The sequence below is a fragment of the Motacilla alba genome, chromosome 2 (genome assembly GCF_015832195.1).
Source record: "Motacilla alba alba isolate MOTALB_02 chromosome 2, Motacilla_alba_V1.0_pri, whole genome shotgun sequence".
Classification (NCBI taxonomy): domain Eukaryota; kingdom Metazoa; phylum Chordata; class Aves; order Passeriformes; family Motacillidae; genus Motacilla; species Motacilla alba.
This window is the reverse complement of record NC_052017.1, coordinates 143,699,444-143,715,922: the sequence shown is the minus strand read 5'-3', so window position 1 is coordinate 143,715,922 and position 16,479 is coordinate 143,699,444. Positions and strand designations below refer to the sequence as shown.

Sequence of the window (16,479 nt, the reverse complement as noted above, 5' to 3'; positions counted from 1 at the left end):
TGATACATTCTGAAGATGTAGAATTACATACTGAAACAATAAATGGAGATTATCTAAAAATTTGTGATTTTTACTTAATGTTGTGAGAAATTAGCATTAAAGATTTAAAATGAACAAATCTTATCAACTCAGATACAGCTTCAAACACCCCTGAATATGGATATATCATGCATATTGGAATATTTTTTTCTTAAAACAAGTTCAGGCATTATCTCACAGGGAAGAAAAGATACAGGAATATCAACCAAACTGTACAATGAAATAGTTAATAAAAACCTATGTTCTGCTCTTGATGAAGTTAGTCAGAAGTTTAGAAGAAGCAGTAAATGCTGACTGAACTAGATTTATCTGATAAAAATAGTTTCTGAACTGATTATCATTATGTATCAGAAGATTATCATAACAGCAAATGTGACATTTTCCTCTAAAAATATTGGTTATTACTTAACTGCAAAATTAGCAACAGGAGTCAACACTACAGAAAAAACAATTTTGTGTTTATAGAAAGTGCTTTTACCAAAAGTGTCACTAGACGTAGGCTCCTCTTCCTTTTTTTGGACTTCCTGCATGATGGTAGAAGTTGAGGTTTCTTCCTTTTTTGAAGGGACTTTTAGCCATTTTCTGTCCTCTTTATCTTTATTGCTGTTTGCACTGGTTCTAGGTTTACTTCCTGCTTTGTTCTTGGCTGCTGCAGCAGCAGCAGCTTTGACCAAAGCTATCCAATCCTCCAAAAAGGAAAAAATGGTGAGTAAGTATTATAAAGTGCCTAAGACTCAAACAGAAAATACTCATAAACCCAGTGAAATTTATCTAGAAATGTTCAAATGAAATTCAATTTATTTTTATGATTACTACTCAAAGAATGGTAAAATTGACCTTCCCAAATTTCCAAATAAACTTGAAGCATTATCAGTATGCCACATGGATAAAAAGAAAAAAAATCTTCCAAAAAACACTGTATATAGAATTCTGTCTGTACACTCCCTGCTAAATTACTTTTTGTGTCATTACTTTAGAAACCTAGGAGCTCCCAGTCCAAGAAGACTGAAATTTTTCTTACCCTTTTGGCCCTGAAACACACAATTCCACAGTTGTTGACCTATTATGCAAAGCTGGAACCGCGTCAAAGCAGCGTCCAGCTGCATGGAATTCCTCCTGAACTAAACTGATAAACTAGGGATAACTCCTATCTCATCACACCTTTGTTTCTAGAGCAACTACAGACTCTTTTACTCTTTTTGTATTGCATATTACAGGTTTCACTCACTAACTTCAATAAAGTACTCTATAATATGACTGAATTTCACAATTTATATTTAAGGTAATTAAGTGCCGTTTTGCATAATTGCTTATTTGTACCATACAGAAACATTCAAGGGGTGAAAAATACATCCCACTCTAATCTACTTTTTGGCATTTAGACCAAGTCAAGCCACCCTACAAGGCAATGGAGAGAACTTCCTAGGCTGAGCCAAGCTCTTTCCACTAGTTTAGAGCAATGAGACTCCAGCCTTATGTCTCCTGAATATCAGGGTTCAATCTGACTGCCAAAATTGTAACTTGATCCTTTTGATTAAAGTATTATTTTTTAATTTTCTTTAACACTGAGGTACAAAATTCCTCCGTGGAGAAGTTATGTGCAATATAGAAGGCAGTAGAAATGATCAACCAGTCAGAATGAAGCATCTGAGTGCTCTGAATTACAAGTGCTACCACACACAAAAAAAAGGAAAAAGAGATTTTGTCTAGTCACCCATGAGTGCTTTACAAATAGCACTTTTTTTTTTTCCCAACTGCATACAGACTATTTTATTCTGGAGTATCTCCTTGTTGTTATGTCATCATATGAGATACCTAAAGCAGCTTGATTTTACAGATCTTGTTCCAATGCCACTGTTTCCCCACTCGTTACATATCATAAGCCTTTCAAGTTTCTGTTCTGTTGACGGTTTCTTTGCCTTCTTTGACATATGAGGAAATCATAACACAAATACAGAGTTAATTCCTCTTGCATTATGCTTTTCCTTTTCCATAGTTCAATATTTTTAAATCACTCTTTTACATGGGTTATGCTTCTTCTTTGCACCAACTTACGTACTTAGAAACAGCAACAGTTTTGATTCCTCTACAACGAAGTGTTCCATGTCCACACTGTAAGTGCAAGATGCAGACACTCACACTAGCCAGCAGCAAAGTTTGGAAGCACTTTGGCAATGCACACACAACAGGCAACTACTGAGGCCACCTGGTGACATGCCAGCACAAATGAGCGTGTCTAACTGCCAGCTGCATAGTCAGTCAAAAGCACACAAACCTCTCTTTTGGGCAGCCAAAATGAGCACACCTTCTAGCTCCAGTCCATCCAGAGCCTTGCCCATCCAACAGGACAAAAAAAAGGCTTGAGCTATTTGTGGTGGTGAGGAATTAGGAGACCTGAGAGAAGAAGTCTTACACTGTACCCTGGCTAAGGGATGAAGAGGATCAGTAACATGGCTGGAGATTAGATCTTATGCTAAAAGTGGGAAGGGGAAGTAGTGCAGCCTGCGTCAAAACAGCTTCTAAAGAGCACCCTGATTTTCAGTCAAGCTAAGCACCCTGGAATCAAAAGCTTTCAGAAGATACCAAGCTTCAAAAGACAATGCTCAACCAAGTATCCTGGTCTAAGTGCAGCTGGTGCCACATGGAAAGAAGTTTTATGGTTTTCTTTGTATTTCACTGTTTGGATACTGTTCTTACAACACAGAACTTACAGTAGCAGGACACATAACGATGAAGCAAACAAAGGTTGAACACTCAGAAACCAGAGAAGAGACACATTCATTATGGTGACAGTTATACTTTTGTCCAAGATTAACATGTAAATTTAAACTCGGCAAAGAGAACCTGAAGCAGTTGGGAAGGACAAGATTATGACAAGAGATTCCTTCCAACTTAAAACAATTTTGTGACTCTGAATTGTTCAGAAACTCTGTGGGTCCATTTTGGTTTTGGCTCTGGAGTAAACATACAGGCACTTAAGTGACACAGTTAATTCCCGCATTTTAACCTTGAATTACTGCTGAGTGATTGCTCAGCAGCACAGCTCCTGACATGTGACAATTATTTAGCATCTACGATGCCAAGGTGACTATATTTCTTTTGTAGAGCACAGGAATTTCTCCTTCAAAAGGATACATTTGTGTCTTTTTCAGAATTTTTACCAGGAAATTAACAAAACAATTGAAGAATAATAGTGGGATCCTAAAGCGTGATAAATTCTGAAATCTGCCTCAGGCTAATAGTATGATATCTATTCTATCAACCATAATAGCAGGACACTAAATATCACAGATATCACAGAAACCAGCTACAAATTTTAATAGTAGGACAATTTCCCAGATCATATAAAGCCAAGGGCCCAAATATGAACACATTTGAAATTAACAGAGTAAAAGCAAAATCCTTCTAAGAGAAGTTTTCCCGACTTTTTTTTTCATTTCCTGATATTGTCTCTCTATTGGAAGTAGTTGTGTAACTCTGAACCAGCTACTTTGCATCATCCTGCCTGATTTCCCACTTCCCTCAGCATCTCACCTCAGTGAGCTTCTCATTTACATATGTAACTTTAAAAAAATATAAAATAAAATACATCCAAATATGTGTATTTCCTTCTTTTTCTTTCTTACTAAAATTCAGCTTTCAAGTAAACTGAGAAAATTGACAGAATAGTAACGATCCACAGCAGTCAGAAAACAAAGCATAACTTTATGACTACTGAGGAAAACTGTCATTATGCTAATTAGATTCCCTAAATCAAAACACAGGAAATTGCACGATCAAGAAATACACCAGCAGAAATTACTTAATGGCCTTACACATCAATTGGCTAAAAAACCTGTATTTTAAAATATTCCTTGTGTAACCATAATCCTGCAACAGTGGGAAGGCAAGGCCAGAAGAATTTCCAAAATCCAACCCCTGTGTCAGTAGCAGAATTCACACATACATTTCTCTCCCTTCACCTGCCTACAGCCACCACCTTTTTGCTTCTCCACAGTACTAAAGATTCAGCTGCTTTTTCCTCTTCTGTCACAACATAACTTCCAACTCCCACACGTTCATACATACACATACATAAACATGAATCCATTGACTGGCTGATTCCACATCAAGCCTGGATTCCTTACCCTCACCTTTCAATTCTACACAGTCTGCCCCACCTACATCTTGGCTCACATTGTCTCCTGTCACATCTTCTTTTTTCCTGCGGCCCATTCGCAAATCCACGCTTTTTCCTCAGCTTCCTCTTCCTGTGTGCCAAGACCCCTCCCTCTCCTTCAAATCCCTCCTCAAAACTCACTTCTTTTGGTTCGATTTCCGTCACTAATCTCAGCTCCGGCGCTATCTGCTCCCTCTCGCGCGCCTGATTACATCGAAGATAAAACAAAAAACATGAAACAGAAAAAGTAAGTTATCCAAACACTTCATATGTGCTCTCACAGCACAAGGCAGTCTCAATATCCCTTTTTCCCCTCTCTGTACTACATTAGTCACAGATCTGTGTGATTTTGAATAATTTGTGCTTATCTGAACCACAGCTGAGCCTCAAGACTCATTGCACTGAGATATTTTTCACTCTGTAAAAATTTTGCCTTTCTACCCTTGTTACTGCATTTTATTAAAACACACATCTGCTGCAACTCAGAAATAGTTTGAGTACTATAGCACCTACAGTCTTTTTCTTCAAGTCACACGAAGCTCAAATCAAAGTATTAACTAATCTCTTTCTCCAAGTAATTTGAGTTCTGAATGCTTAGCACACACCTTCCACAAAGATCTTAAAATCTGTTAAATTTATTGATGTACTAGAACTTTAACTATCTTAAGCTTACACTCATCTCTGGGAATGTATTTTTTAGTTTGGATATGCAGAAAATACAAGTTTTAAGTTTAGATGAAGCATGAAGTGTCGCATCTGACAACTCTACCTAATTTTTCAAATCAGTTTACTGTCTTGGCATTTTTGTAATCTATACATAAATTTTAGTAAATATTTTCTTACAAAATACATAATGCAAAAGAACAAAATCATCCATGGGAGTCTGAGGCTTAAAAAAAGCTCAGTCTCAGATAACTGATTTTCAACCAAATCTTAGTTCATGGTTTTATTCTGAAATAACACAAAAACACTTAGAAAAACAAACATGTCTCCATTGCATTATATGCAAAAGAAGTTGCAAGAAAAATTGTATCTTTGCCATTGAAAGCTACAGACTTTCACTTATTTTTCAGGATTATATGCTACAAATTGTATCAATCAGCATTACAGAAAGCAGAGTTGGAGGTGTTCATGTATCCAGACAACTTAAAAATTCTAAATCCATTTCAGAAAGTGTAAATTTCTGCCCCCAATTTCTTCTCAAGATTTCATTGAAGCAGCCTATATTCAACCCCTGAGCTGCATAAGTGGCACCATAACTCTCAACTACTGAGAAAAATTAGAAATAACAGATGAGCTGGACTGCCACCAAACAAGTCTGGACAACATAATGGTTGTGAAGTAATGGATTTACTACTTTTTTTTTAAAGCAGAAATTGTCTGTGGCCTAAGGAGTAGTAACTCAAGATTAGTCACAACATTGCTCCCTAGAAAAAGCACAGGACAGAATCAGGGAGCTCTTTCCACTGTCACAAAAGGCTTATTTCTTTTCTGTCACAATCACATTACCCGAGTTTTGCTTTTTGCAAGTAAAAAGGAACACTCAAGCTTCCTAACTTACTGTCATACTAACAGTATTCCTTGAAATACTACACACTGGTTCAACAGAGTTACTGTAAAACTGCAGCAAGAAGCCAGGGTTAGTGTGACTATAGATTTCAGTTTAATCTCCTTCAGGAAACATCTTTTAAATAATGCAGTGATGTCTGCACTAAGTTCCAGTGTCCCTTGCATAGTGGATCAACCCTACCATACAGCTACCTTTACCCTGGAGGCCAGGATGTGGAGATGCTTTCAAGCCAATTCAATTATCCATCTGCCCTGGCCACAATATGGATGGCTACAATGGTAATTATGAAACATTTGAAGTCTGCAAAGTTAGGAGTATTCTGAAGAAAACTAAGAGCAAATAAAGACCAGTTGTCATGGATTTTGTCTCAAATATTTTCAGTGGAGTAATTTCTCATTAAATATTAAACACAGCATGCAAAATAAATGCAATGGCATTTGCGCTGAAAGCATGTAAGAGTTTTCAATGATGTTTCCCTTTCACAAGTAAAGACAGGCCTAGTGACTAAATCATGTCCTCTATTTCACAGTCTCCCTCAGCTTCTATTCAGCATCTCTTCTTTAACAGCAACTGGACATTACAAGAGACAAGAAATACTTATCTGTCTGATTGCCCAAAAGTTCTGATACAGGGGGAAAAAATCCCAAAGTAATGTTTATAGGAGCATGTGGGCAAAAAGCTCTCATAGTAGCAAACAAAATTAATGGGCAGAGAGTAGGGAACAAATAAAATAAAAAAAAAAAAAATATCAGCAGCACAGCTGAAGCTTTTTCCTGAAAAGATACCAGAGGGAGAAGTCATTGGATGCCCCCAGTTTTGTAAACTCTGTAAGACAAGGCTTTGTGAAGAGATTAGTTGGCAATGGAGTGTCCAGCAGCCAGACATTTCAATGAGGCGAGGCCAATTGAGCAGCACACTCTGAGGCATCATCCATAAACTGCTGAAGCAAGGCAGTGCAGGGCCGAGAATAAAGACTAATCTCAATCTAGTTGTGCTACTGACACTTCTACTGTCTTATGATGTAAAATAAAAAAACCCAAACAAACAAAACAATGAAAACCCAAACAACTACACAAATTACACAAAACCTAACAAAGCAGTTGCTTAAAGTATTCTTACCTGCCCTTTTGCATCCTCTGGCATAGATTTGATATGCATCCTTTTAAGACATCGAATAACACCATCATAGAATTGCACTGTGAATGTTCCTAGAAATGATTGATGGAATCACTATGAGTAGTTAAGAAACAAACACACTTTGTTACTATGAAAGCTTAATGTTTTGCATGTTACTTTGTCTGACAAGAGTAACCAGGTGTTACCACTAGACAGGATCAAGAGAGGTACAATAAACCATAAATGACGCCTCAATGAAATCCTGCTTCAACACTGTTACTCTTTGTCCAGCTGGGCAATTTCAAGTATGTTTAAGCTATTGAGTCACTTCTGCTCAAAATTCATTGAAATAATTATGCAATATTTAAGATGTCACACTAGAGAAACAGTTCAACTTACATCCAAGTCCTCATTTGCTCTAAACTACGGTAAAAATGTCAATTTCTCATGTTCATTAGAAATATCACCATTGTGAAGTATTTAATCTGTGTTCCCTTATTTTCCTATTTCCATTGTTTTTCTTCAATAAAGAGAACTAAAACAATAATGAAAATTTAAATTGAACATTAACTCAAAACAACAATAGTACAAAATTGCTCTAAGACTGTGCACAAGAGCTTCTGATCACTGAAACAGTAAAAACATTTTTAAAAAGCATTTTGTCTTCTAGGAGAAATTTCAGTTTTCAAAATTGATACAGATTAAAGACAAACATTTTACTAAATTTGATATATAAAAACATTTTCACTTAATATTGGGGCAGAGAGGAAAACTTCATAGCCATATCACTTTTTTAAGCAGACTAAATCTACAGCACAGCATTTTCAAGCACCCTTTACCAATGGAGCATTGCAATACATACCCTCTTTATTAATTGCTTCAATCTTTGCAGGGTAATATCGACAGTCTGTCCAACGAGCTAGGACTTCTTCTCCAGGTTTAAAATCCTATTTTAAACAAATTTAGTAATTAATATTTAAATAATTTAGATTTTTTTCCTAAAAATTAAGTATTATGTGCTAGAGAGATTTAATGTAGAAAAACAAGTAGAGCAGTTTACAGAAGTCTAAGACAAAAGAGATGTACCACTTACAACAAATTCTTCATCATCCTTCAGCCCCTCTTTCCTCAAAGCCGGTCGCTCCAAAGGTCGCAACCTGTTGCTGTCCCAGTAAATCCACTCATCGTAGCGATGGCTCCAGCGTTCAAAATGCACCAACATCTTCCCCTCTTCATAATCTATCTTCTCAATTCGAGATGGATACCTGGAGTGTTAAACACGAACTGCTAAGTCTCAAATGTTTCTGTCTTGGTTTAGATACAATAGTGCCTACATGACTTTCCAGAAAGCTGTATTGACACTTTGTACTGATAACTCTCTAAGTCTGAAAAAGGCTAAGTAACTGAAATGATTGGATAGCATTTAGTTCAAGAATCTATAAACAACATTGAAAATTGGAATCAGGCAGAATTCAGCTCCTTCTGCCCTTCAGAGAAGTATTGAAACAGATTCAAAAGTGCATAGAATCTGCTAAAAAAACCAAAGTAAATTACATCACTGTTTTTTTTACCAGCATTTATATTAGGGCTGCTCTAAAGTTAACAATGTGTATGGAAAAGAAAGACCACAGGAAAAGGACAGCTGCCTTTAACTACCACAACCTGTTTTTCAAACAAGTACTACTGTGAACCAATAGTAAAAGAGCAGGGCTTGAGTGACCAATTTCCAATCCGACTGCAAATTCTTTAGCTAGAAAGACAACTGACATATATAGGGAACCTGTCAACATCATCAATTTTGAATATAATCTCTCCAAAATACTGATTGTGCTCTTAAAGGAGTTTTTAACACTATGTTCCGGCTAAAATATAAGTTACCAGGAGGTACAGGCTTTCCTTATTCCTTACAAACTGGACCTGTACATTAAAACAAAAGATGTCAATCTCAATTTGCTCCTTCTTTTCTCCTGTCCTACTCCTTCAACTGCAGTGATGTATACAGCTTCTCAAGATTTAAATATCTCAGGAGCTACTGTTTAAGAAAATCTCTCTGATTTTCTAGGTTACTACTGCAGCCACATTTCACCCTCATATCAGAATTCAGAGACAGTCCAAGCTCTTGTTGCATTTCTCTCATCCATATATTTTAGAAACACTAAATATTTTTATATCCATTCTTTAAGACCTTATCTTTTTCTCGCTGAACTTCCAAAAAAACCCACAAAGTCTTAGTGTAAAACTGAAGCCTCTCATTTGCCACTCCCCCAATAAAATCTTTTTCAAGTCACTTTTTCAAGTCTTTCAAAGAAACAAGATCAGCCTCTTTTCCTCCTCTAAAGTAGACTGAAAACAACAATCTAACAAGAAAGGTGGAGGTGATGATCTACGGTATTAAAACAGAATGTGAAACTCTTGGGTCAAACCTGTATCCCAGCAGCAACATTCTGGTTTAACTCTGAACAAGGCTTCAAGAAAATAAGTCAGCCATGAGATGGTTTTCCTAAGCCTGGCCTCTGATTATACTTTCTTTTTAAGTCAATATGCTGCTACACTTAGAAATTTTATTATAAAAACTTTATCATAAAATTTCTAGGTTTTTTCATCTTCTGGAGTGTTCCAGTTTCAGTCTTAGATCTTGACACTAAAGTATCAGAATAAGCAGGAAGAGGAGCAAAGCAGAGGAAATAGTCAAGTTACTGTTACAACAGCAAGAGTGTGAGAAACAATGTAACCTAAAGGAGTTCCAAGCAGAAGGAGAACACAGAAGATATTTAACAGGGGGAAAGAAGGAAAAACACCAGAAAAGGAACAGGAGAGAAAGTTCATTCTGCAGCAATCAGAAATGGAAGCCAAGAACAGTGATGCCCTTTCCCAGTACAGTTCGAAATTTTAGGTTTACTGCATGCCAGCCACCAGTGATGCAGAACTATGGTTGTTTCACAAAATTCAGGGCCAACCAGCTGAAAGAGAATTCTCCTTTTCCTACACATCTCCAATGCAAACACTCTGCTCCCACTGTGGTGCATCCCTACAGCAATTCCCTTGCTGTGGCCGGCAGCTTCCTCTGGTCAGCAGCAGTCAAGACACCATTCCCAGAACTCTGTGAGAAGACAACAGGAGGGATAAACTGGGAAAATACAGCACTGACATGGAAAGAGCAAACCACGTAAGAGGGCAAAGTAAAATGCAGAGCAGAGTTCAGAGACAAATATTTTCTTCATTTTAAAATGAAGATAATTACAAAGACGATTCAGCGAGCCAAGAATCAAGACATTAATATATATACAAAATCAAAATACAAAAAGTTAGCGTCAGTTAATAAAAGAAGATGTGCAAAATGCTAATTCTCATTAGAAATCACTTTAGATGAGACATGAAGCTCAAGGTATTTATAGGTTAATTTCTTTTTGCTAAATACAATTTCTGCTATCAATGTCTTTCTAAAAGTCTATGATATGTCCTTAGAGATGGAACTGCCCAAGCCATATGCAATTGGTTATTAGGTAACCCAAACACAACTCTGTATTTAGCAACAAGCTATTATCCTCAATATCCACTAAACTTAGCCACACATTGTGCCACAAATATGGACAAACTGTAATATTTCACAATACTGATCCCACAGTGGAAAAGACCAAAATGTATTTATTGCAGAACTTACTCTTGTAAATTATCCCCTGCACAAAAAGAACTTTCTGGTGATTTTGTACTTTGACTGAAAAGAATCAATTCCATGAATTAAAAAGATTAATATGAAGATGATTACATGTCTTGCACTTCAAAACATTTATGTGGAAGTTCCTTCCATCACAAAGTTACAAGTAGGCATTTGAAGAAATACTGCAAAGGCAGACAGAAATGTCATTCTTTACAGTGCCAAAGAATAATAATATCTAAGCCCAAAGCAACTTTCCAGTCAGGTTAATTCCAGCAGCAAGTAAGCTACATTAAGTCATCACAATGAAACTGACTTAAAAAAAAAATTAAATTGTTTTTTAAAAAAGGAAAAAAAAAAAAAGACTCAAAATCAATAATTAAGGAGTTTCTTTTATGGGAAGAAACAATATTCTGCAAATTTTGGGTGTGCTTTTTCGAAAAGGTATTGGAAAGGGCATGTAGTAATCACAAATGAAGTTTCATCCAAATTTCAGGGGGGTTTGCTTTTGCTTTTCCAAGAGGGAACAAGAGAACTGCTGTAAGCTGAATTTACCTGCCCAGTTTACACATTGCACGCCCTCCATTCTCAGGTTCCAATCTTGGCAGTTCCAACCTATTAGAATTATGCAATATTTTTGGAAAGCCTCAGAATTTGATATGGCTTAGAAACTTATACTATGAAGCCCTGGTCAGGCAACAACAGTGTTCTAACATTTATACTTCCCACTTCACTTCTTGACAGTGTAAAAAAAAAAAAAAACCAAAAAAAAAAACCCTGAATATTTTTTCCAATGAACTCAAAACACATTAACAACCACAGAGACAGCACTTTTTTTACATCATCCTTTTAACTCTGCAAAAGTAACCAAAAAGCAGTAAATTGCCTTGTGAAATGGGACAATAGGCATTTCAAACTGCAAAAAAAAAATACAAAAACATTAGTAAATTTGCCCAAGTTCATACCTACAAAGTCTACAAACACACTCCTACTTCTTGCCTTTGCAATACTGGTTTAAAAAGTGCTTCCTTCTACCTCATAGAGGATATAAAACCAAATACCCTCCATACTGACTTCTCACAAATAGAGTTCTAGAGTCTGCAAAATCTGAAAACATCTATTTCTAGGTCCCCACATTCATTATACATATATTGTATTAAATATAAAGAGACTTCCCTTTCAAACACTTGCCAGGTAACCCAGTCAACTGAAATCCAAAGCAAGGACTGCACCAAGTAAGATTTCTCAAAGTCTTTCAGGGAAAAGACTTGCTCCACACTGGGGGGTGGGGATGTGGAAATCCATCCAGATAATCAAATATGCCAAGAGGTAGTACTGTTGTTCCAACAACTAGCCTATTTTAGAGGGCTGTTTCCATTCCAGAAACCAGGGCTATCTATCTTCATTACCTAATTTAAGAGTTTAGATCAAGCAAATCAATAAAGACTATGGTCTCAGAAAAACAACAGGGTTTTTTTCAAATCAGTATCTGCTGCTTACAGGACAACAAAAAACCCACACAAAAATATTAAAAAAGGAAGAGATGTATCTTTAAATACATCAGCTTTGCAGGGACAGTGTCCTACTTGTGGGAGCTGACAGCTCAAGAACTGTCTTACACACAGACATGCACTTGCAGGCAAGTACAGCTCTACTGCTTTTTCACTTGCTCTGTCAGCAGAGAGAGGCAGAAGAGGGTGTATGCACATGTATCAATTTTTGTATGAGATCACAGGGGAACTCAAACTGAAAGCAACCTCAGAAAGCCTCTAGTCCAACCTCCCACTCAAAGCAGGGTCAGCTATGGCAACAGGCCTGACTTTCCAGTGTTTTATCCATCCCAGTCTTGAAAAACTCCCATGATGGAGACTTCACAAACTCTTCAGGCACCCTGATCCACTGCTTGACTGTCCCAACAGGAAAAAGATTCTCCTTGAACCTAGTCTGAATATTCCACTTCAGTTTGTGCCTGTTGTCTTGTCCTCTAACTACCTGCAGGGTTTGGGCTAAGGCTGGTTGATGACAGCCCTGTAGGTACTGGGAGGCTGATAGTGGGATTTCTGAAGCCTTCTCCAAGCTAAAGAAGTCATTTCCTCACTCTCTCTCTATAGGTCATACACTCCTCCAGCCCCTGACCATTTCACATGCTTATTAATTTTCTATTTTGCAATTTTTAATCCCATCTCATTTATTATCTGCTGGCAGACAATCAGTTTTGATTAGAGACGCAGTTCATAGCTTGCTTCAGTGAATTTAAATGGAACAAGTGGTACAAGTTCTTTATGCAAGATGATCCCCTGCAACAGCATAACTGCTGTACTTGATAAAGGAGCAATAAAGCAAAACTAAACATGCTCATTGACAGCCTGTCTTGTCCTTGCTGACCAGTTTGTCCAGGCTTTCTTCTGCTCTGTCATGGTACAGGACAAATGACACCAGTGATCCAAACACTGCCTGCAAAAACTTCATTTAAAACTCCAGGGCTTTAAAGCAGTAAGTAGTCAAGGTACACTGATAAAGTCTCAAAAGTTTACAGAACATAAATGAAACACCAGATGCCAGGAGTTCAATGTCAGCCACTACTACACAGTTGAAAATTAAAGACCTGTAAAAGTACCTTAGAAAACAAAAACATACTTTAGTGTATTTTTTCTTACATCCTCTAGAAGCCTTTCTTGATTAACATTTTAACTAGTCATGATCATTAAATGACAGCAAGCTTTCAGAAAAAAATGGAAAAAAATTAAAATCTTTTTAAAGGCTATTTTTCAGCAAGTGTTCTTAATTTGTCACTTGCAGAAAGACTGAGCTAAGCAATACCAATGCTCTTCAATTTGGCTTTTGTTAAAAAATAATAAAGAGATTTCATGTAAGTTCAGCAAGTTTATTTCCTTTGAAGTATGTATTTCTGCATGCAAATGAGCAGAATGCATACAGATTATATATAGAGAGAATTTTAAAAACATTCACCACCCCCTTATGGAACAGAAAGCCAACTAAAAAAAAATCCCATAGACTATCATTACAACTCTTGACACCCTAAAAATAACACAACAGTAGATTTTCTGTCACAAGATATTTGGGTTTGTATTATTAGTTCATTTTGTATTACTAGTTCACTTGAATACAGTCCTGTTTTCATTGTTGCTGTAACTGCTAAATTTTGATATTAACTTTCTTCTGTATTTGGCACCATGAAAGTTTACATGTATTTAAACTTGGCCTGGGTCTACCAGAAGTAGAGATAATAAATCAAATATTGGAAAGTTCAGGAAAAATTCTATTCTTGCTGAAAACACCCAGCAACTCAGCTGCAGAGCTTGTGACATGGCCATGCCTGACAATCCAAACCTAGACAAGAACTCCAGCACTGACATGCAACCCTTCCCTGTGAAAAGGCTGGGCAGGTCTGACACAAACTATGCACTGGATATTCAGTGATATCCTTTGATACTATTAAGCTATTTTCACATATTAATTTTTGTTACCTGATTACATAACCAATTATCTCTAGTCACAGAAGATGCTATAAAAAGTTTTACTGCTCATTTTGGACCTTTTCCTTATTCTGCCATTCAGTTACAGAATCAGTAAGCTGAAAACCCAGTCTACAGCAACAGGTAAGAAGAAGAATAGTTCTGTAAACCAAGTCCTTTAGAGTCCATTTATTAAGACAAACACTCTTCCTATAATTCAAATCAAAGCTCTATAAATAAAAAGTTTGACCCAACTTTTTATACAGAGCACATAAACACTGGAGCAGACATGTCAATAATACACAGACTTCTCTCTCACATCATTGGAGTAAACAAGATCAGATATTTACAGGAAGATGCTGAGCTCTCCAGGAATGCAACAGAAAAGCAGCTACGTACCTCTACATTTCCTAGCCCTAATAAATCAGAGAGCAGCTAAGAAAAAACTTCTAAGTAGAAGCATCAACTACTTCTGCCACCTACTTTAACAAAACCAGGGATTTTTCAAACTCAACTAGCATGGCCAGCACACATCAACAAATTAGCCCACTTGCTTTAATAAAATTTTTACTAACAATTTTTTTTTCATCAGAACAGCTCCTTTCACAATACACATGCTGTGCAGCATAGTCCTTGTGCCCACAATTTCCGTTTTATAGTCTGAATTCACAAAACGCCTGGGTGTTTGCACAGTCATAGTTTTAAGCACTTAATTCCTCCAGCTGTTTAATAAAAACACAACTGTATCTGCCTATCCCATGAACTCCAATTCAGGATGTGGGTTTGTTTTTTTGTTTTTTTTTAGGATCAGTTTTGTGAACCTGTCAAGTGTGACAGCTGAATACAAAACAACTCCTCTTGCATGCCTTCAAATGAAGACAAAAGAAGTCTTTGATCATGAAGTCTGCCTCATTGACACACCGATCACCTCGGCCATGACACTGAATTCCACACTGCTCCAGGAAGGCTCCTTGCTTGCTACAGCTGCACAAGCCACCAGGAGCAAATAAACACAAACTCACAGAAAAGTTTAGCTCGATTTCTGAAGTGAGAATATTTTCCTAAAAGCCAACACTTTTAACAGACTTAGGTAGAAATTCATAGAGTTCACGTGTGGAAATTGTCAACTGATAGGTGCACTGATTTTTATAATCAGTCATCAAAGCACACAAATGACACAAAAAAATTATGCTCTCAGCAAGTACTACACAGTGTCTTCCGTACCATTTTTGCAAATAGTCCAGTGCCTCCAAACGAGCACCAATCTCAAATGTGATTCCAGGACGATTTGGAGGCTTTTTACTCATCTTGATATTGTCTTTTTCACCACCTTTGAAGGAAGGAAAAAAGTTGCATTAAAACACATTATGTTGTTTAAAATGTGCCATTGACAGCAAATATATTCCAGAGAGTGAAACGATGCAAAAGTTTGATCCCAACTTTGTATTAACTGCCTAGCTTACAGAAACACAGTCAGGGCCCAAAAATTTGCATTAAAAAAACCTCCATACATACTTTTATTCATATTTCTTTCCCTTCAAAAATATCTGCCATCAGCCTTAAGTAAAAAAATAATAAGAAAAAAAACAGTGTTCATCTCTGGAACTCTACTAGACTGTAATTCCTTCACATCATTTTTAAGCAAAATTTTAATATACCTGTAGTTAACATGTGTGCTCTCTTCGGGTGAAGAAAAGGCAAACCAATAAAAAACTTACCTTATCAAGAACAGATAAACATGGTCTGAAGGACAAGTAAGATTAAATTAGCACAAACAAAAAATAAACAAAACCCCATCTTCAGGATTTCTATGCACTCATAGTCGCATTCATAGCACTGAGTTTCAGCCACAACTGGCTTCTAATTTTATTTTGCAGCTCAGCCACTATCAAAAAGAAAAAACCAAAAAACCCAAAAACCTCTCTGTGCAACTACTGTCGCTATCACCACGACTTTCTGCGGTGCTCCCCGTATCGCCCCAAGCCCCCTTGCCGAGCGGGAGTGCCGGGATGCGGGGCGGGAGCCTCCCAGCCCCGCACCGCGGTGGGAGCGACACCGGGCCCCCGTTCTCCAGCGGGGCTCCCCTGCGAGCGCCGGCAGCGCGGGCCCGCACGGGGCGCAGCGCGGAGCGGAGGGGCCGCGGCCCGGCGGGCCCGCAGCGCTCGGCACAGCCGGGGAGGCCCCGCCGGACCCCCGGCCGCGGGCGGGGCCCGGCGCGAGCAGAGCCGCGGGCGCCGCCCCGCCAGGCCCGGTCGGCGTGCGGGGGGCGCCGGAGCCCCTCCGCCCGCGCTCCCTCCGCGTTCCCCCCCGCTGCCCCCGCGCCGCCGGCCCTTACCGCCCGCTCGGCTCGCTCGGGGCCCGGCGCGGCTGCCGCGGGCTGTCCGGCACGGCCGCCCCTCACCGCCCCATCCTGCCCGCGCCCCGCGCGCGTCACCGCCGCGCGACGCGCCCCGCCCCGCCCCGC

The 16,479-nt window shown here is 38.3% G+C and overlaps 1 protein-coding gene across 7 annotated transcripts in view; it reads right to left on the bottom strand.

The window, feature by feature from the left end:
• The window catches only part of PHF20L1 (PHD finger protein 20 like 1), a 59,708-nt gene extending 43,229 nt beyond the window's left edge, over window positions 1-16,479 (bottom strand). For 4 of the 7 annotated variants that reach the window (XM_038125152.1, XM_038125108.1, XM_038125146.1 and 1 more), the window contains exons 1-7: window positions 16,351-16,479; window positions 15,240-15,345; window positions 7,978-8,149; window positions 7,747-7,831; window positions 6,888-6,976; window positions 4,340-4,402; window positions 518-725 (exon numbers count right to left, since the gene is read on the bottom strand). In XM_038125152.1, coding sequence (XP_037981080.1) covers window positions 518-725; window positions 4,340-4,402; window positions 6,888-6,976; window positions 7,747-7,831; window positions 7,978-8,149; window positions 15,240-15,322 — 700 coding nt within the window. In that variant the 5' untranslated portion in view covers window positions 15,323-15,345; window positions 16,351-16,479. The remainder of the gene's footprint in view (window positions 1-517; window positions 726-4,339; window positions 4,403-6,887; window positions 6,977-7,746; window positions 7,832-7,977; window positions 8,150-15,239; window positions 15,346-16,350) is intronic. The other 3 variants (XM_038125125.1, XM_038125135.1, XM_038125161.1) reach the window with 1 other exon arrangement.